General features: G+C 49.9%; 1 protein-coding gene and 1 non-coding gene across 3 annotated transcripts; one reads left to right on the top strand and one right to left on the bottom strand.

The window, feature by feature from the left end:
* The first annotated feature begins 1,678 nt into the window (after positions 1-1,678).
* On the top strand, positions 1,679-4,312 carry LOC103300501 (ubiquitin D). Of its 2 annotated transcripts, XM_054721981.1 has the most exons (3): positions 1,679-1,790; positions 3,154-3,620; positions 3,704-4,312. In XM_054721981.1, exons 1-3 carry the CDS (start codon positions 1,764-1,766, stop codon positions 3,804-3,806), a joined length of 597 nt encoding a protein of 198 aa, XP_054577956.1. In that variant the 5' UTR covers positions 1,679-1,763; the 3' UTR covers positions 3,807-4,312. The 2 variants fall into 2 exon arrangements, with proteins under 2 accessions (XP_054577956.1, XP_027989608.2); XM_028133807.2 differs by lacking the exon at positions 3,704-4,312 and having other exon boundaries at positions 3,154-3,624.
* TRNAE-CUC (transfer RNA glutamic acid (anticodon CUC)) lies at positions 4,156-4,227 on the bottom strand. The gene has a single exon. It is a non-coding gene; the product is annotated as a tRNA-Glu (tRNA).
* Positions 4,313-20,988: the final 16,676 nt, after the last annotated feature.

Here is a 20,988-nt window from a genome sequence, read left to right as displayed (position 1 = left end):
CTGCCCCTGACCCCCCTGCCCGCAGGCCCAGGGCCGGGCGCACACGGCAGCAGAGCAGCCCGCACCTGCTGCGCGGAGCCAGAGGCCACCACAGTGGCCCCTCCACCCGGGCCGTGGGCCCAGAGAGGCCTCTGCACGCGGAGGAGCGGGAAGCAGGGCTGCCCACGGGGCGGGGGGGGGGGGGGCGGCTCTCCCGCCTCCCGCGGGTCCTGCGTGTGTAAAGGGACAGGCCCAGCCCCACACGGTGCCGCCCTCGGTGGGTTCTCCCGGCTCCTTAGCTGAGCGCCAAGAGCTGGGGCTGGAAGAGCGCGGTGTGAGCTCCGCTTCGGCCTGTGGGCAGGAGCCCTGGGGCCCGGCCCTGCCTGGGGCCCTTCTGTCTGTCCGCCCGGACGCCCCGGAGCCTGGGAGCCGGGGAGAGCTCCGGGGCGGGAGGCGCGGCGATGGGAGCACAGCCCACAGGCAGGCAGGCGCCTTCCTCTGGAGAAGCCGGCCGGGCTGCGGCCTCTCCGGGCTCGGTGGCCGGGCCCTGGGAGGAAGGCAGGAGGGCCGGAGGGGCTGGGGAGCCCGCAAGGAAGGGCCGGGAGGCAGAGCCGGGGAGGAGCGCATGCTCAGGTGGCTCTGGGGTCGGGGCAGTGGGGAGCGAGGGTGGGGGAGTGGGGGCACCAGCCCTGGGAGTGGGGGCGGGCCAGCGTTCCTTTGTGGGCTGTGGCTCGCTCTCCAGTCGAGGATTTGGTCTGCAGGGTCTGGCGCAGGAGTGGGTAGGGCTGGAGAGCCGCCGAGAGGACATTTTACACACATGTCTTCTGAGCCTGGCGGCCACCTAGGAACCCCCTCCAGTCACCTCACTCTACGGACCCGAGAGCCAGGATCCAAGGAGGTGAACAGATGTGCCCTCGGTCATGTAGCAGGCGGCACCCCAGGACTGAGCCAGGGTCCTGTCTCCCGTGTCTGCTCGGGCGGGCCTCCGCCTCCGCCTGGAGAGGGGACAGGTGCCCCTGGGCCTGCTCTCAGAGAGGGCCTGGCTGGTGGGGCCCCTAACGCAGCAGGAGAGGACGCTGCCGGGACCGAGCGGCAGGCCCTGAGCGACGGGCGAATGGGCCACTCTGACACGCGGTTCTGTGCAAGAGAGGCCACGGGGCGGCCTGGCTCTAGGCACCACACAGGCCCGCTCGCCTGCCTCCTCGGGCCTTCACTCAGCACCAGCCTGGCCAAAGTTAACTATGAGACGCAATCCGCGGGTGAGCACCCTGGAGAAGGCACCTGCGTCCAGAAGGTCGTGTCTAAAGGCTAAGAGCACAGATTGCAGTAAAACACCCGGGGGCTCGGACTTGTTTGGAAAAGTCAAGGCAGGGGCTGCGGCCTTCGGCAAGGTCCCCCCAGAGGCCCCCCGGCCTTTCGGAGACTCCTCCGTACGGACTTTCCAACCAGGTCCCATACTTCCCCACAGTGTTCACGGCTGTAGCCATTGAGGGCCCAGGGCTGCAGACTGACAGTCCTAGGTCAGGCCTGGGGGTGGTGGGCTGTCAATCAGGAGAGATTCTCAGCAGGGAGGGCCACCCCAGGTTTGGAAGAAGGGGCCAGTGGATTGGCTGGTGGGGGAGTGCTTGGTCAGGAAGTGCCCTTTGGGCGTGGACTCACTGCAGCAAAAGTGAAAGAGAACCCGGAGAGCAGGCAGAAACCAAGGGCCCGGGGAGCAGACGGCCAGGGCTTTCCAGCTCAGCTCCTGCTCTCAGGCCGTTTCCGCTGCTCCCGTGGCTACAGCGATGGCGCCCAATGCTGCCTGCCTCTGTGTGAGTTGGGGCTTGATGAAGGGGCCTGGGGACGGGGGAGGGAAGGCACCTCCAAGAGATGGGGTCTCAGGAATGGGGGGGGGGCAGTGCTCAGAGAGGGGTGGCTGGGAGGCGTGTCGAGGGAGGTGTGAAGGAGGGTTCTGGGGGGAAAGCTGAGGCTCCTGAGCGCCTTCTGTGCCAGGCCCGGGCTGGCCGGTGAGGGGTTCACGGTGGGGGTGGCACTGGGCTGTGCTCATGGGACTGGCCACAGGGACAACGGAGGGAGTATCGCCTGGAGCCCTTTCCCTTATCCTGTTTCGGGGTCCAGGGCTCTCAGCCCGTTTCCTTCTCTTCCCAAAGGAGAGGCCCACACACTCACGTCCCTTAGCTGTTCGCGACCTGCCGCCTTCCTCTGTGGGGACGCGCCCTCCCGCCGGCGAGGCCCGGAGAGCCCAGCGAGGGCAGCGCTCAGCAGGGCCGGGGAGAATGCCCCGGGAGTCTCAGTCAGTCGGAAGATGTTCATTTTGGACAGAGCACGAGGGAGGGCCACCAGGTCTCAAGCCAACCACAGGGCTCACGTCAGGCAGAGCCCTGCCCTCTGTGAGTGAGGCCCCGGGGGCTGCGATAGGCAGAGAGAGACAGGAAACACCGCCCAACAGATACCGCCGAATGTGGTGTCACTGTAACAGGTGTCATTACTGTAAAGCAACAGGACCCCAAAGAAACCCCCACACAGAGACTGTCCTCTCCAGGGCTCCCCCTACAGCGCTCATGGAGGGCAGCCCCGGGGGTCCCCGCTGACGCTGCCAAATCTTGGAATTTCCATCTGGAAGTTGTTTTTAGAGGCTGGTGTACACCTTTGGGTGCTTTGTACCTGTATTTAGTTGTTTTTCTTTAATCTTCACCTGAGGATAATTTAAAAAAACTGATGAGAGAGAGAGAGAGAGAGAGAGAGAGAGAGAGAGAGAGGGAGAACACCAGTGTGAGACAAACATTGGTCGGTTGCCCCCCGTCTGCGCCCCGACTGGGGGGCCTGCTGGTGTTGGGGACGATGCTCCAACAGCTGAGCCGCTGGCAGGCTGTGTTAGTTCCTGACCTGTGACCGAGTTTATCGGGCTAGGAAGCAGGTGTACACGGGGGAACTGTCAATGACAGCGTGGGGATGGGGAGAGGTGTGATTGTCAGGAATGACACCAACGGCTGTCTTCGTGCGGTGACCTGGGGGTTCCAGAAGAGCCGCTGGGAGGCGGAGGCGGGAGGACGCAGCTGGCTGTGGAGGAGCAGGAGGGTGACAGCAGGGAAGGGCAGAAGGCGCCGGGGAGGGGAAGGAGCGGGGAGCACGGCCGGTCTTCCTGGCAACTGTCTCTCGGGCTTCCTTGTCCAGGTGCATGTGCAGTCTGAGCAGTGGGGCCCCATGGCCTTCGCTGCCAGCCCGGAGGACAGAGTGAGGAAGATCAGCGAGCACGTCCGCTCTAAGACGCAGGTTGCCGTGCGGGACCAGGTCCTTCTCCTGGGCTCGAAGCCGCTGAAGCCGCGCAGAACGCTGTCATCTTATGGCATCGACCGCGAGACGACCATCCACCTCACCCTGCGGGTGGTGGAGCCCAGTGACGAGGCGCTGCCCCTCGTTCTGGTGGAGCCGGGCGACCAGGGGCAGAGGCACGGCCTCCTGGTGCGAAGGGCCAGCTCCGTGGCCCAGGTGAAGGCCATGATCGAGACCAAGACCGCGCTGCCCCCCGAGAAGCAGGTTGTGACTTGCAATGGGAAGAAGCTGGAAGACGGGAAGACCATGGCGAGTTACGGCATCAGGCGCGGCACCTCACTCTTCCTGACACACCACTGCTACGGGGGGTGAGCAGGAAGAGCGGGGGGGGGGGGGGGGGGGGGGGGGACAGGCTGCAGAAGGCTTTTAACTCTCGGATCCCCGATTCTAGCGCAGCTGAGGGGCAGGGCTGTGTGTGGCTGAGAGCAGAAGACAGCATCTTCTCCAGCTGCTCCGGGTCAGAAACACGCACAGAAGCTGAGACAGATCTGTAAATGACTTTCCAACTTCTTCTTTCACCTCAATCACCATCTTTTCAACGTGTTATGCTAATAGCAAACAACTCCTAATCAACTGTCTCCAAAATTTCCCGCTCAGTGAATTATCCAATTCATGAGTTACGTTTTAAAAACACTTAGAACAGTGCGGAGCTCATTAACAAAATTCTAGAACTTATTGAAAAGTGCATCCTTTGTCATTTTGCACTTAAAATACCAAAACTGTCACAAAATTTCTAAGTAAAATACGCTTCATATGAATATTAGAGGGCAACTATGCAATTTAGAGCTTCCTCTTCATAGGTTTTCTTCAGCCCGGAAGGAGTGCGCCGGAGCAAAAAGGGACTTCCCTGACCGGGAATCGAACCCGGGCCGCGGCGGTGAGAGCGCCGAATCCTAACCACTAGACCACCAGGGAGGCTGGTGGCAGCTCTCAGACCAAAGTGTATCAGCCAAATGCTCCAATCCTGCGACAATGGCTTCCTTTCCCGATTTCCCGAACTGGTGCACAATTCTGTTTATTTTTGCATGGATGGGGGGGGGGGGGGGGGGGCACCAGCCAGGAAGGCCTAGAGAGGGCGCTGTGCCAACCCGAGGGAGGATCTGGGCAGCAGCTCTGCTCGGCGTGCGCAGTCCACCGAGTCCAGTGCAGCTTTAGGGGGAGCGGCAGCCCCTGTTCACTGATTTGTAGTTGTTTCCTTGTCTTTCTCCTTATAAACTGGTAAGCCTTTCCTAGACGTGTTTAAATATATCTCTGGATTCCTCAAAGTGTTTGTCATGGTGTTTATTTTAAAAATATTTAATATCTAGTGAATAAAAAACTTAAATGACAAGGCCATTCCGCCTTACCTGAAGAGAGCTGCAAGCGGGGCCGAGGGGGCGCGGGGGCGCGGGGCGCGGGGGGCGCGGGGGAGACGCGGGGGGGGGGCGGGGGGAGGCGCGGGGGCGCGGGGGCGCGGGGGCGCGGGGGCGCGGGGGAGACGCGGGGGGGGGGGGGGGGAGACGCGGGGGCGCGGGGGCGCGGGGGCGCGGGGGCGCGGGGGAGACGCGGGGGGGGGGCGGGGGGAGACGCGGGGGCGCGGGGGGGCGCGGGGGCGCGGGGGGCCGCGGGGGGTCGCGGGGGGAGGCGCGGGGGGGGCCGCGGGGGGGGGGCCGCGGGGGCCGCGGGGGGAGGCGCGGGGGGCGCGGGGGGGCGCGGGGGGGCGAGGGCGCGCGGGGGGCGCGGGGGACGGAAGGTCTCGGAGGCCCCGGGTCCACCCCGCCATCGCAGAGAGAGCGCCTTCGTGATTAAAATAGTGGATCTACCCAGGACAAATAGGAAAATATTCGTTGAACCAAAAATAAAGGAGACCATGTTTTCTGACTCATTCAGGAAAGCACAGAGAATCGTGCGAGCAAACGGCTGTGCGGGCGGGAGAAGCGGGGGGGCTGCTCCCGGAGGAAGGCGCCCCGGCGGCGGGGAAGCCCCCCGATCTCGGCGGCGCCCCGCGTCTCCGGCCTCGGCTCGGGCTCTCCGCTCGCACCGCGCTCCTCTCTCCAAACCTGCCCTCCTCCCGCGGCGTCACCGCAAGGCCGCGAGCCCCGCCCAGGGTCCCGGCACCTCCTTTCTCGGCTCCTCCTCTTTCCTGGCCCCCGGCCCTCGTGTTCTCTGCGGGTGTAAATGCCCGGTAGACAGACACGGAAAAGGACGTCTAATACGAGGGCACGATTCGTTTTATTCTCGGTCCCCCGCCCTTACTATCTGCTGCTAAGTGGGCGCCTGTGCAACCCTGCGAGGCCGGGCCGGGACCCCGGGGCCGGGGCGGAGGGGAGGCGGAGCCTCTGAGGGGCGGAGGGAGCGGAGGCTGCGGCCCGCGCCCCCTCGCCCAGCCTCCCGCTCGCTAGCTTCGTGCACAGCCGCCCCCACCGCTCCGCGGGGGCCCGTCTCCTAGGAAGGCCCTTCCGGAGGGGGCGCCTCCCGCCCACTGCGCCTGCGCCGTGGGTCCGGTCCGGCGCGGCCTCCCCGCTCTCCCGCTCGGAACCACGAAAGGCGGCCGTGCCTTTGCTCCCTCCCGCCTGCTCCGCGGAGGTCTGCCTTCCAGCCCAGGAGCCATCGCCACAACGTCCCAGCGTCCGGCCTGGGTTCGGCTTGGGCCCTCGAACTAACGTTGTGCGGGATGCGGACGCCTACCCAGCCTTCCTCCAAGCCGGCTGGTAACGAACACGCCCTTCTCCTCCGGCCAAGGACCCTGGAGAGCACCTGGAAAAGCCCCCCAAGGGAGAGAATGCGGAAAGAAGGGGGGCGGCTTTACACCTTTTTACTCCCTAAGCGGAGCAGCCCTCCGTCTCCAGCCCCTCCCCCCACAGGAAACTGCCCGGGGCCGCGCAGGAGGGACCGCGGAGCTGCTGGGCCCGGGCGCTCAGCGGAGGGCATCGGAGACTGAGGCCGGGTGTGCCCCGCGGCGCCCCTTCCCCCGGAGGGCGGCCGCCCTGCGCTCTGGGCCCTGCAGGAATGGCCTCGCTGCCCGGCTGCCTCATCACAAAGCAGGGGCTCGTTTGAGTTTGTCCCTATGACCCGGCAGGAACCAAGGTGGGCAGCCTCCTGCGCTGGCCGGTGAGAGCGGGCCCTGGGCCCTGGGGTCCCCCCGCTCCCGGGGCTCCGGCCGCTCCCTTCAGTCGGTCTTCCCTCTCTCACTTCTAAGAACTCTTTAGAAATGGCTGATGCTCATTGTCCTGACCTCCCGATTGTTTGGATTAAATTTTAAATGTTTCGGTAGCTGTAGATTCACTCCTGCAGTTATACGAAATAACCACACCTTGTAACACTCCAGAGCGCTATCGCGGAGCTGGGTCCCGGGTCTGGGGCTCTTCCCGAGGCTCTTCTTCCCGGGGGCTAGCAGCCCAGTCTCTGCACACGGCGGCCACTGTGCACGGGGCGGCCACTGTGCACGGGGCGGCCACTGTGCACGGGGCGGCCACTGTGCACGGGGCGGCCACTGTGCACGGGGCGGCCACTGTGCACGGGGCGAGCGTGGCGGCCCCTGCCTGGGAGTGGAGCCCACTGCGAGGAGACGCTCGCGTGACCGGGCGGCCACCGAGGGGAGCACAGCGGCCCCCCTTGGGAAGACTGCTGTTTGAACTACTCGTTATCTTAGACAGTCTCTTACTCTGTAGGTCAACTCTGTCATTTTTAGATGGTCTCTTATTCTGAAAAATAACTTTGTTTCTTAGCTTAAGTAATAGGAAAGATAAACCTAACTGTCTGACCTTGCAAGCTAGCCATCCTAGGTAAAGGGCTGATAGGCTGATACTGATAATACTCCCATGCCAGGTGTCGGTATAAATATGATATGTACTCAAGGCTACAGGTGTTTGTTAGATATGATATGTACTCAAGGTTACAAATTGTCTGTAAAAATAACTTACACAAGGTCCTAAAAGATATAAAAAGAGAATGCTGCCGAAGCCGGTTTGGCTCAGTGGATAGAGCGACCGTCTGCGGACTGAAGGGTCCCGGTTGGATTCCGGTCAAGGGCATGTACCTTGGTTGCGGGCACATCCCCAGTAGGGGTGTGCAGGAGGCAGCTGGTCGATGTTTCTCTCTCATCGATGTTTCTGGTTCTCTATCCCTTTCCCTTCCTCTCTGTAAAAAATCAATGAAATATATTTTTTAAAAAAAGAGAGAATGCTTCCTCCTTTGGGTGTTCAGAACGTGACAGAGGTAATCTCTCTGAACCTGCGCGCAATGAAGACAACTCCTAACGAATTGGCTCATCAGGCATCTTGTCCAGCCGGATGATTTGCGATGCAACAGAAGCAGAGCTTGGCCCTCTCTCTGAGTTCTCAGTCACAGTTTACGTCCCTTTCTCTTGTATCCGCCCAGGTGCACAGCATGCCGGTCAGACAGCCAGGACCTCCCACGCTCCCTTGGTGTGCAAGTGCCCCGCACCTCACCGGGATTACAGGGTACGGACTCGTTCCCTGGGCCCATCTATTTGTAACCTTTTTTTTTTTTTTAACATTGTACCTTCTTTTTATGTTTTTACACTTTAACTTTGTTTTTATTATTGACACTTAACAGATGTCCCCATTTCCCGCTCCTCTGCTCCCCTCCACCAGCCCCAGCCCCTCACCTCACCCTGCCCCACACCCTCAGTCTGACCTTCGTGGCCATAGCCAGACTCTGTTTCCACCTTGTTGACGTGTGCGGTTTCCGCTCTTTTCATTCTACATCCCAGTGAAAATCATACAGCTCCTGTCTCTCTGGCTGACCTACTTCACTTGGCATTATACCCCCAGGTCCATCCACGTTGTTGGCAAATGGCGAGTTTTCATTCTTTTTGTGGCCGGGAAACATTTCGTTGTGTTTATATGCCACTGCTTTTTTATTCACTCATCTGTCGGTGGGCACTTGGGCTGCTTCCATATCTTGGCCACTGTAAATAGCACGGCTGTGAACACAGGGCTGCATATATTCTTTTGAATTAGTCTTTTGTGTTTCTTCGGATATGTTCCCAGAGTGGGGTCACTGGGTCAAATGGCAGTTTCATATTTAATTTTTTGAGGAAACTCCATAATATTTTCCTCAGTGGCTGCACCAGTCTGCATTCCCACCAGCGGTGCATGAGGGTTCCCTTTTCTCCACATTCTTGCCAGCACTTGTCATTTATGTATGTATGTATTTATTTATTTAATTTTGAAAGTATTACAGCTGTCCCCTTTGTGGAGTCTTTTTTTCCCACTGACCCCCCTCCACCCTGCACCTGCCCCTCCCAGGCCTTCACCACCCTATTATCTGTGTCCATGAGTTATGCACATATGCATACAAGTTCTTTAGTTAATCTCTTCCCACCCCTCCACCACCACCACCTCCCCTTTGAAGTTCTGCAGTCGGTTCCATGCTTCTGTGTCTCTGGATCTATTTTGTTCTTCAGTTTATTTTGTTCATTAAATTCCACATATGAGTGAGGTCATGTGATACTTATCTTTCTCTGACTGGCTTATTTCACTTAGCATGATACTGAAACAGAATTTTTGGACTGGAACTTGGATTCTTTTTTTTTTAAAATATATTTTATTGATTTTTCACAGAGAGGAAGGGAGAGGGATAGAGAGTTAGAAACATCGATGAGAGAGAAACATCGATCAGCTGCCTCCTGCACACCTCCCACTGGGGATGTGCCCGCAACCAAGGTACACGCCCTTGACCGGAATCGAACCCAGGACCCTTCAGTCTGCAGGCCGAAGCTCTATCCACTGAGCCAAACCGGTTTTGGCTGGAACTTGGATTCTTTGTCTGCCGGAATGGAAGAATGAATCCATGGACAGAAAGTGGAATAGCAAAGGCGGAGATTTATTGAAGAACAAGTACAGACTCCCACGTTGGGAGAGGGAAAGAGTCCCCCTGAGTCCCTTTTCCCTGCGGCTTATAAAGGCTGCAGATCCTGGTGCCCATATTCCCTCTGACGGGTCACTATTCCCTTAGGCTGGTCACTCTAGTAACTCCTGAGCTCAAAGGTTGAACCTCACATGGGACTCCCCCTCCTTCCTTATTGTTTTCCTACTCCCTCTGGGCTTTCTTCTTCTCCTTCTGGATGAAGGGCTTCCTTCTCTTTATTTTGTAAACCTAGACCTTCTGCTGTTCCCAGCTCCCTCATTCTATGGAAAGTACCTGTTGCAGCTTTTCAGCTTCCCCCTTTGGAGCAGCTGAGGGTCGCACAGGGAGTGTTTGTTGGCAAGCTAAGGGACAGCTGAACTCCAGGAGAAGGTGGGGGACTGCTGGACGGGGTTCCCCTGACCGGGCAGCCCCCACTGCGGCTACAGCTGGGTCCCCTCCCGGAGCTGCGGGCTCGGACGGGGAAACCTCGCCAACATGAAAGAGAAAGTGGATCTTATCGGAAGCCTGAAAATCCACAACTGCAACAACCACTGAATAGCTGGGAGCCCCAGAATACCAGTCGCCAATTGGCACAAACATGTGGATTCAAAGGAGCTCTTGACTCCATCACAGAAAGGTCAGATTTTGCTGGGGATAAAGTGAGGTCTCTCGTCCCGGCGGGAGAGAGAAACGCGTGCACTGCGGGAGCTGGAGGACCGGGGAAGTCTGTGCCTAGAAAAGTCCGATGCTGTTGGGGCTGGTGTGAACTGTGAATGTGGAAGGGGGTCCTCAGAGCTGCTAACAGAAGAGATCTCTAAAAAGCAACCCATTTTGATCTGGCGCGAAGGGATAGCCTAGGACTTTGAAAGGTGTGCCGGCTGCTTAGGCTTGTGTGCGGACCCATTGCTCGCGCACTTGGGCTTTTTCCTCTACATTTCCTTGCTTCCGATTATTAAGCAAGGATTACCCAGTTGGGGATGCCCTGGGAGACTGCAGGGGGAAGTTGTTTTTCTGGGACCTGGGGATCAGAGCAGGGAGTGACCATCGGAGAGCCAGCTCTGGGGCAGCCCACCTCCACAAACCGGTACTGAGTGCCACAGGGAAAGAAGGCTAGAGAGGCCATAGAGACCTGGAAGTCAATCCAGAAATGCTGCCACCCAGGGGCTGAATCACAAATTGACTCTTATGTAATCCTATCTACTAATAGGCAAATATGCAAATTGACCATACCTCCGACACGCCCACAAGCCACACCCACTATCCAATCAGAGCGGGTATGCAAATGAACCCAAACCAAGATGGCTACAGCCACAGAGAGCAAGGTTTCCTAGGTAACAGAGGAAGCCAAGCTTTCCACCTGCCCTGGCCAGGCCTAAGCCTCCACTCAAGCTACAAAATTTCAATTATAGAAGGTAAACAAATTCAAACAAATGGCGGCAGAATGGAGCTTGAGAGAGCAGGCCAGGGTTGCCGGTGGCAACAGGGGAAGCAAAGCTTTCCTCACACCCTGGCCGGGCCCACCCGCTTAAGGCAACAAAGTTTCAATTATAACCCCAACACAAATGGCTGCCAGCCTCCTCGGAGGGAGCCCCAGGCTTGGCTCTGCTCCAGGCTACAAAGTTTCAATTGTAGAAGGAAAATAAATTCCAGATACCAGGGCCTCCGCTTGGGTTGCCAGGGGGCGTGGCCGGCCTGCAAACCACCATAGGCCCCTCGCTCAGGCTGCCCCACACCCCAAAGGAACCCCCATCCTGATCCGGGACGCCCTTCAGGGCAAACCAGCTGGCCCCAACCCGTGCACCAGGCCTCTATCCTATCTAATAAAGAGTAATATGCAGATTGATCATCACTGCAACACACAATATGTCTGCCCCCATGTGGTCAAAGATCCTGCCCCCATGTGGACACAAGATGGCCAGCAGGAGAGGGAAGTTGGGAGGCACCGGGCCTGCAAGGGAGGGCAGTTGAGAGGGACCAAGCCTGCAAGGGAGGGCAGTTGGAGGTGATCAACCCTGCAGGAGAGGGCAGTTAGGGGTGACCAGGTCGGCAGAGGAGGGAAGTTGGGGGCAAACAGGCTGGAAGCAGAGTGGTTAGGGGGTGATCAGGCTGGCAGGCAGAAGCGGTTAGGGGCAATCAGGAAGGCAGGCAGGCAAGCAGTTGGGAGCCAGCAGTCCTGGATTGTGAGAGGGATGTCCGACTGCCCGTTTAGGCCTGATCGGGCCTAAATCAGGCCTAAACGGGCAGTCAGACATCCCTCAAGGGGTCCCATATTGGAGAGGGTACAGGCTGGGCTGAGGGACAACCCCCCTCCGTGCACGAATTTCGTGCACCGGGCCTCTAGTCAAAAATAAAGGAATACAAGAAATTAAGACACCGCCTGCTTAAAAATCAGGACTGGCTTACAACACTGAGGAGCAGTGGAACGCAGGGAACTGCAATACCGTCCTGATTGGGAAACAGATGTGCCAAACAGAACAGGAGAGCAAGTGAATGACCTTCACTACTGCACATTTTATTTTTTATTTTAATTTTTTTATTTTCATTTTTTGTATCTTTTACTTAAGAAACTATTTTTTTTTCTTTTTTCCTCACTTGATTTTACCTTTTTAATTATTACATTTTTATTTTCAATCAGCATTATTACTACTACTATTTTACCTTTTTTTTTTGTGCCATTTTATTTTCTCTTTATTTTACTTTGGGATTAGTGTTCTACATTCTATTTTCATCTTTTCTTTAGCATAGTTTTACCCTATCTCAACTCTACCTTTATGCCATTACTCTCTTCCTAACATTTCCCATTTTGGTTTCCTGTTTATCTTAACCCTTTTCTGCTTTAGATTTTCCCTATTCTTTCTGTTTATCCCTTGCTAAAATTTCACCCTACTTATATATCTAATTTCCAATCCCCTGCTCCAAATCCATACACACCTCTCTCTTTGCTGTCTTAACTATCAAAAAAATTGTTTTTCTCTCTATCCTTTTTGTTGTTTGTTTGAATGTTGATTATATTGAATTTTTATGCTTTTTTGTGAGATTGTTTTGCTTATTCTTTTTTTGTTTGCTTTGTTTTTGTTTGTTTTTCACTTTTGTTTTCCCTTGCGTCATTTGATATTAGTTGGTGTTGTAGTTTGTATTAACCTCCAGGTACTTGTTGCTGGCATTTGCTGGGATTAGTGGTTGTTCTATTAGAGTTATCTCCCCATATATATAGTTTGTTCCCCTTTTCTGTCTTAGTCTCATTCTTGTCTCTCTTGCTTTTTTTTCTTTTTCCCAATTTTATTTTCACACTCCCTTTTTTTCCCCTTTCTTTTTACTCTTCTTCTTTCTCTCCTATCCCCTAATTTGTCTTTCTCTGGTGGTCACCTTTATTGGGGGTTATTAACATCATGAATACATTTCTGTTCAGTGCCTTGTGTGTTGTACCTGGTTGTGTTGTATTTTGTGCCTTTAAATTAAGGCAGCAGAGAGAGAACTACATAACCAAACATCGGGAGAAGAGAGACCATGGGGAGATAAAGAAATAGCCCTCATATGAAAAAAAAAGCAGTCATCACCAGAAAAGGAAGTAAACGAATTAGAGGAAAGTAACCTATCAGAGAAAAAATTCAGAGAAATGTTCATAAGGTGGCTGAAAAGAATGAAAGACAAATTCAACAATATGAGTAAGAACCAAGAAGAAATGAAGAAGAAACAAGAAGAAATGAAAAATGACATCGCTGTTGTAAAGAACTCAATAGAAAGCATCAAGAGTAGACTAGAAGAAGCAGAGGACTACATCAGTGAGCTAGAAGAAAAGATGGGAAAAAATACCCAAGTAGACCAGCTTCTAGAAAAAAAAAATTAAAAAGCAGGAGGAGAGCCTAAGGGAACTTTGAGACAACACAAAACAAACCAACATCCACATAATAGGGGTTCCAAAAGGAGAGGAAACTGAGCAAGGAATAGAAAACCTGTTTGAAGAAATAATGAGAGAAAACATTCCTGATATAGGGAAGAAAAACCTCAAATCAAAGAAGCTCACAGAGTCCCAAACAAAATGAACCCCAAAAGACCGACTCCAGGGCACATTATAATTAAATTGGCAAACACCAACGACAAAGTAAGAATCTTAAAAGTGGCCAGAGAGAGACAGAAAGTTACATACAAAGGAATCCCCATCAGACTAGCAATTGATTTCCCAACAGAAACTCATCAGGCCAGAAGGGAATGGAATGAAATATACAAAGTCATGAAAAGGAAGGGTCTGAATCCAAAAATACTGTACCCAGCAAGGCTATCAATCAAAATTGAAGGTGAAATCAGGAGCTTCACAGACAAAAAAGGACTAAAGGGATTTATCACCACCAAACCAGCAATGCAAGAAATGCTAATGGGTCTGTTGTAAAAAAAAAAAAAGAAAGAAAAAAGAAAGAAAGAAAGAAATAGGAAGTGAAGAAGGAACTCAGGGTTATAGAATAAAAATGATGACAAATAAGTACCTATCGATAATAACTTTAAATGTAAATGATTAAATGCCCCAATCAAAAGACATAGAGTAACAGATTGGATAAGAAAACAAGACCCATATATCTGCTGTCTACAAGAAACCCACCTCAGAAAAAAGACGCACACAGACTGAGGGTGAAAGGATGGAAAAAGGTTTTCCAGGCAAATGGAAATGAAAAAAAGCTGGGGTAGCAATACTTATATCTGACAAATTAAATCTCAAAGTGAAGGACACAACAAGAGATAAGGAAGGCCACTTCATAATACTAAAGGGAGCAAAACAACAACAACAAAAAATAACTCTGGTAAACATATATGCACCCAATACAGGAGCACCCAAATATATAAAAAAACTCCTGGAGGATATCAAGGGAGAGATTGACAGCAATACAATCATAGTACGAGACTTTAATACCCCACTATCACCATTGGAGAAATCCTCTAAACAAAAAATCAGCAAAGAAACATCAATCCTAAATGATACAGTAGATAAGATAGAATTAATTGACATCTTCAGAACATTTCACCCCAAAGCTATAGAATATACATTCTTTTTAAGTGCACATGGGTCATTTTCAAAGATATACCACATGCTAGGACATAGGCAGTGTCTCTTCAAATTCAAGAAGACAGAAATCATATCAAGCATCTTCTCAGATCACAGTGGCATAAAACTGGAAATCAACTACAATAAAAACAATCCAAAGAAATCAAACACATGGAGACTAAACAGCATGCTATTAAACAATGACTGGGTTACCAGAGAGATCAAGGAATAAATAAAAAAACATCATGGCAACAAATGACAATGAAAACACAACAATCCAAAATCTATGGGACACAGCGAAAGCAGTCTTGAGAGGGAAGTTCATAGCTCTACAAGCCTACTGCAATAAACAAGAAACAATAGTAATAAATTACCTAACCCTACAACTCAAAGAATTCGAAAGAGAGCAATGAGAAAAGCCCAGTGTAAGAAGAAGGAAGGAAATAATAAAGATCAGAGTGGAGATAAACTACAGAGAGACCAAAGAAACAATACAAAAGGTCAACAAAACCAAGAGCTGGTTCTTTGAAAGGATAAACAAGATTGATGAACCTCTAGCCAGGCTCACCAAGAAGCAAAGAGAGAGGACCCAAGTAAACAAAATCAGAAATGAAAGAGGAGAAATAACAACAGACCCCATTGAAATACAAAGGATTATTTAAAAATACTACCAACAATTCTATTCCAACAAACTGGATAACCTGGAGGAAATGGACATATTCCTAGAAAAATATAACCTTCCAAAACTCAATCAGGAAGAATCTAAACAGTTAAATAGGCCAGTGTCTATGGAAGAAATCGAAGCAGTCATCAAAAAGCTTCCAGAAAACAAAAGCCTGGGGCCAGACGGCTTCACAGGAGAGTTTTACCAAACATTCAAGGAAGAACTAAAACCTATCCTCCTCAGACTATTCCAAAAAAAATCAAGACAAAGGAATACGTCCAAGCTCCTTCTATGAAGCCAGCACCCTAATACTAAAACCAGATAAAGACAACAAAATGAAAGGGAATTACAGGCCAATATCACTCATGAACATAGATGCCAAAATCCTCAACAAAATTCTAGCTAATCGGATTCAGCAGTACATCAGAAAGATCATACACCATGACCAAGTAGGATTTATCCCAGGATACAAGGATGGTACAATATCCGCAAATCAATAAACGTGATACATCACATAAACAAATTGAGAGATAAAAATCACAGTCATATCAATTAATGCAGAAAAAGCATTTGACAAAATCCAACACCCTTTCATGATAAAAACTCTCAACAAGTTGGGAATAGAAGGATCATACCTCAACATAATATAAGCCATATATGATAAACCCACAGCAAACATCATACTCAATGGGCAAAAACTAAAACCATTTCCCCTAAGAACAGGAACAAGTCAGGGATGCCCACTCTCACCACTCCTGTTTGTCATAGTACTGGAAGTATTAGCCATTGCATTTAGACAAGAAGAAGAAATAAAAGGCATCCAAATTGGAAAAGAAGAAGTAAAGCTGTCTTTATTTGCAGATGACATGATATTGTACATAAAAAACCCGAAAGACTCCACCAAAAAACTATTAGACTTAATAAATGAATTCGGCAATGTAGCAGAATACAAAATTTACACCAAGAAATCTATGGCCTTTCTATATACCAATAGTGAACTTACAGAAAGAGAGACTAAAAAAGTAATCCCATCTATCATCACACCAAAAAAAAATTAAGATACCTAGGAATAAACTTAACTAAGGGGTAAAAGACCTATACATGGAAAACCACAGGACACTGAAAAAGAGATAGAGGAAGATGTAAACAGATGGAAGAACATACCATGTTCATGGATTGGTAGAATCAACATCATTAAAATGTCCATACTACCCAAAGCAATCTATTGATTCAATGCACTCCCCATTAAAATACCAATGGCATATTTCACAGACCTAGAAAGAACTCTCCAAAAATTCATCTGGAATAAAAAAAGACCCCGAATAGCCACAGCAATCCTGAGAAAGAAGAATAAAGTAGGAGGGATCTCAATACCAGATTTCAAGTTGTATTAGAAAGCCACTGTTCTCAAAACAGCCTGGTACTGGCACAAGAACAGACATATAGACCAATGGAATAGAATAGAGAATCCAGAAATAGACCCAAACCACTATGCTCAATTAACATTTGACAATATTTCACTATGAACATACAATGGAGTCAAGACAGTCTCTTCAATAAATGGTATTGGGAAAATTGAACAGATACATGCAAAACAATGAAACTAGACCACCAACTTACACCATACACAAAAATAAACTCAAAATGGATACAGGACTTAAACATAAGATGGGAAACCATAAAAATACTAGAGGAATCCATAGGCAGCAAAATCTCAGACATATGCCAAAAGAACTTCTTCATTGATACTGCCCCTAGGGCAATGGAAGCTAGAGAGAAAATAAACAAATGGGACTACATCAAAATAAAAAGCTTTTTTTTACAGCAAAAGAAACCATCAACAAAACAACAAGAAATCCCACTGTATGGGAGAACATATTTGCAAATGTTATCACTGATAAAGATTTAATCTCCAACATCTACAGGCTGCTTATACAACTTAATAAAAGGAAGATAAATGATCCAATAAAAAAATGGGCAACGGACCTAAATAGGATCTTTTCAAAAGAAGACAGAAGGAAGGCCAAGAGACATAGGAAAACATGCTCAAAGTCACTTATTATCCGAGAGATGCAAATCAAAATGACAATGCTATACCATCTCACACCTGTCAGAATGGCTATCATCAACAAATCAACAAACAAGTGTTGGCGAGGATGCGGAGAAAAAGGAACCCTCGTGCACTGCTGGTGGGAACGCAGACTGGTGCAGCCACTGTGGAGAACAGTATGGAGTTTCCTCAAAAAAACTGAAAATGGAACTCCCATCTGACCCAGTAATCCCACTCCTAGGAATATATCCCAAGAAACTAGAAACACGAACCAGAAAGGATATATGCACCCCTATGTTCATAGCAGCACAATTTACAATAGCTAAGATTTGGAAACAACCTAGGTGCCCATCAGCAGATAACTGGATCGGAAAACTGTGGTACATCTACACAATGGAATACTATGCTGCCATAAAAAAGAAAGAATTCTCATCATTTGCAGCAACCTGGATGGAATTGGAGAACATTATGCTAAGTAAAATAAGCCAGTCAATGAAAGAAAAATACCACATGATCTCACTCATTTAGGGATAGTAAAGAACATTATAAAGTGATGAACAAAAAGATAGATACAGAGACAGTAAAGCATCAAACAGACTTTCAAATTACAGGGGGAAAGTTAGGGAGAGGTGGGGGAGTTATGAAATCAAACGAAGGACTTGTATGCATGCATATAAGCATAACCAATGGACCCAAAACTCTGGGGGGTGAAGGCATGTATGGGTGTGGGGTGGGGGAGTTATGGTAAGATATGTACACATATAATACCTCAAAAAAAAAATAAAAAAGAGAAAACTATGGTGCATCTATACAATGGAATATTATTCTGCCATAAAAAAGAAGGAATTCTTACTATTTGCAGCAACCTGGATGGAATTGGAGAACATTATGCTGAGTGAAATAAGCCAGTCAATGAAAGAAAAATACCACATGATCTCACTCATTTATGGATAATAAAGAACATTATAAACTTGAACAAAAAGATAGATGCAGAGGCAGTAAAGCATCAAACAGTCTGTCAATTACAGCAGGAAGGTTAGGGAAAGGTGGGGGAGATAAGAGATCAACCGAAGGACTTGTATGCATGCATATAAGCATAACCAATGCACGCAAAATTCTGAGGGGTGAGGGCATATATGGGAGTGGGTGCGGGGGGCAATGGTAAGATATGTACAGATATAATACCTTAATAAAAAAATTGGAAAATAAATAAATAAATAAATAAATTTAAAAAAAGAAAAAAAAGGGCAACGGACCTAAATAGAATCTTTTCGAAAGAGGACAGAAGGAAGGCCAAGAGACACATGAAAACATGCTCAAAATCACTAATTATCCGAGAGATGCAAATCAAAACACAATGCGGTACCATCTCACACCTGTCAGAATGGCTATATCAACAAATCAACAAATGACAAGTGTTGGCGAGGATGCGGAGATAAAGGAACCCTCGTGCACTGCTGGTGGGAATGCAGACTGGTGCAGCCACTGTGAACAGTATGGAGTTTCCTCAAAAAACTGAAAATGGAGCTCCCATTTGACCCAGCAATCCCACTCCTAGGAATATATTCTAAGAATCTAGAAACACCAATCAGAAAGGATATATATACACCCCTATGTTCATAGCTGCACAATTTACAATAGCTAAGATTTGGAAACAGCCTAGGTGCCCATCAGCAGATGAGTGGATCAGAAAACGATGGTACATCTACACAATGGAATACTATGCTGCCATAAAAAAGAAGGAATTCTTACCATTTTCAGCAACCTGGATGGAACTGGAGAACATTATGCTAAGTGAAATTAGCCAGTCAAAGAAAGAAAAATTCCACATGATCTCACTCATTTATGGATAATAAAGAACATTATAAACTGATGAACAAGAGGATAGTAGAGAGAGAGTAAAGCATCAAACAGACTGTTAAATTACAGCGGGAAGGTTAGGGAGAGGTGGGGGAGATAAGAGATCAACTGAAGGACTTGTATGCATGCATATAAGCATAACCAAATGGATGCAAAACTCTGGGGGGTGAGGGCATGTATGGGAGTGGGGTGGAGGGGCAATGGTAAGATATGTACACATATAATACCTTAATAAATAAATGAAAAAAATAAAATAAAATAAAGTTGATTATTACATCACAGTAAAAAAAAAAAAGAAAGAAAGAAAGAAAGAAAGAAAGAAAGAAAGAAAGAAAGAAAGAAAGAAAGAAAGAAAGAAAGAAAGAAAGAAAGAAAAAGATTCTTAAGTGAAACTCACTATAGCCTGAAAATTATTCTGGAAGGAAATAAACAGGTTTCCTCCAAATGTCGTAAGGATTGTAATTGAAAGTCAATATATTTGGACTCATAAAATGAAGTAAATAATTTGTTATTGCCTCCCTGATGAAATTTATGTTAGTTTTTTTAAAGAAAATGGTCCTCAGCCCTGGCCGGTTTGGCTCAGTGGATAGAGCATTGGCCTGTGGACTCAAGGGTCTTAGGTTCGATTCTGGTCAAGGGCATGTTCCTAGGTTGTGGGCACATCCCCAGTAGGGAGTGTGCAAGAGGCAGCTGATTGGTGTTTCTCTCTCATCGATGTCTCTAACTCTCTATCCCTCTCCCTTCCTCTCTGTAAAAAATCAATAAAATATATTTTAAAGAAATGGTCCTCAGACCCTGGTCCAAATCTAGTGAACCTGTCCTTAAGGTTTTAATGCCCGTGAGGAGCAGGTAGAGTCGGATCGGGAAGCCCTCCTTCAACAGAAGGTAAACCTGCAAACCCAAGCCCTGGTTTGGCCCTGCGTGGCCGACGGCAGCCACTCATGGTCCCAAGGGTGCTGTGCATGGTGAGGGTGCAACGAGAGGACGAGCGCCACCTGGAGGATGTTTCAAGTGCGGAAATGAAGGCCACTGGGCAAAGCAGTGCCCCCGGCCCCGGGCTCCAATCAAGCCCTGCCCGGCGTGCAGTCAAAGCAGCCACTGGAAAAGTGACTGCCCCTGGAAAAGTGATGGGCCCTCTGCATCTCAGCGTAGGGGGGCCGCCCTTCCAGGTCATGACCGACCACTGGCCATGTTGGGACTGGCTGAAGACTGGAGATGCCCACACTCAACAACCCCCATCACCCTCGCCAAGCCCAGGGTAAAGCTCAAAGTAGCGGGTCAGCCCGACTCCCTCCTGGTCGACACAGGGGCTACCTTCTCTGTCCTGCCCTCCTTTTCAGGGCCCCTTTTCCCCTTCCAAGATCCCGGTCATGGGTTTTGATGGCAAATTACCCTTTGATGCTCTGAAAACTGCTCTGGCCTCAGCACCTTCTCACCCTCCCCTCTTCCCCACTCCACCCTTCCGAAGGAACAACTTTCTTGCCGGCACAGGCTTATCAGAAACTGAGATCTTTATCTCTAGGAAAAATGCGGCAGTTTAAAATTCAAGCAGCTAGAGGCCTGGAAACAGGCTGCAGGGCTGCTCCCTCCTCCCCCTGCCTTTTCTAAATATTTTAAATAGCATACAATACTGAAACATTAATTGCTAGACAGGTTTAGAAATATTTAATGGAAGGTATGTTGAAAGAAAGAAGTTCTAAAGTTAACTGTTGACAAGAATTGTAAAAGGACCCAGACTCTTACCATCTGTTTGTGTTTACTTGGGAGGACCCAGACGAGCAGGTATCCTGCCAACTCACCTGGACGGTCCTGCCCCAGGGGTTCAGAGACAGTCCTCATCTGTTTGGCCAGGCCTTACCCAGAGACCTCCGACAATGCTCATTAGAACCCAGCACTCTTCTCCAGTATGTGTATGATCTCCTTCTCTGCAGCCCCTCTTTAGACATTTCTCAGAGGCAGACAGCTGGCCTCCTCAACTTTCTAGGGACAAAGGATACCGTGTGTTCCCTGCCAAGGCACAACTGTCAGCCCCCACTGTCACTTACTTGGGGATCTGTCTGATTCCCGAGGACTGACAGTTGACTGAGTGCAGGCAATATGAGACCTACAGCCTCCCACTTCTGCTGAACAGATCTTGTCCTTTCTAGGGCTGGTAGGATTCTTCCACCATTGGGTCCCAAACTTTGCTCTCCTAGCTAAGCCCCTGTACCAGGC

Source organism: Eptesicus fuscus, chromosome 10, assembly GCF_027574615.1.
Source record: "Eptesicus fuscus isolate TK198812 chromosome 10, DD_ASM_mEF_20220401, whole genome shotgun sequence".
Lineage (NCBI taxonomy): Eukaryota > Metazoa > Chordata > Mammalia > Chiroptera > Vespertilionidae > Eptesicus > Eptesicus fuscus.
Note: the sequence above shows the minus strand (reverse complement) of the source record. Positions and strands in the feature narration are given on the sequence as shown.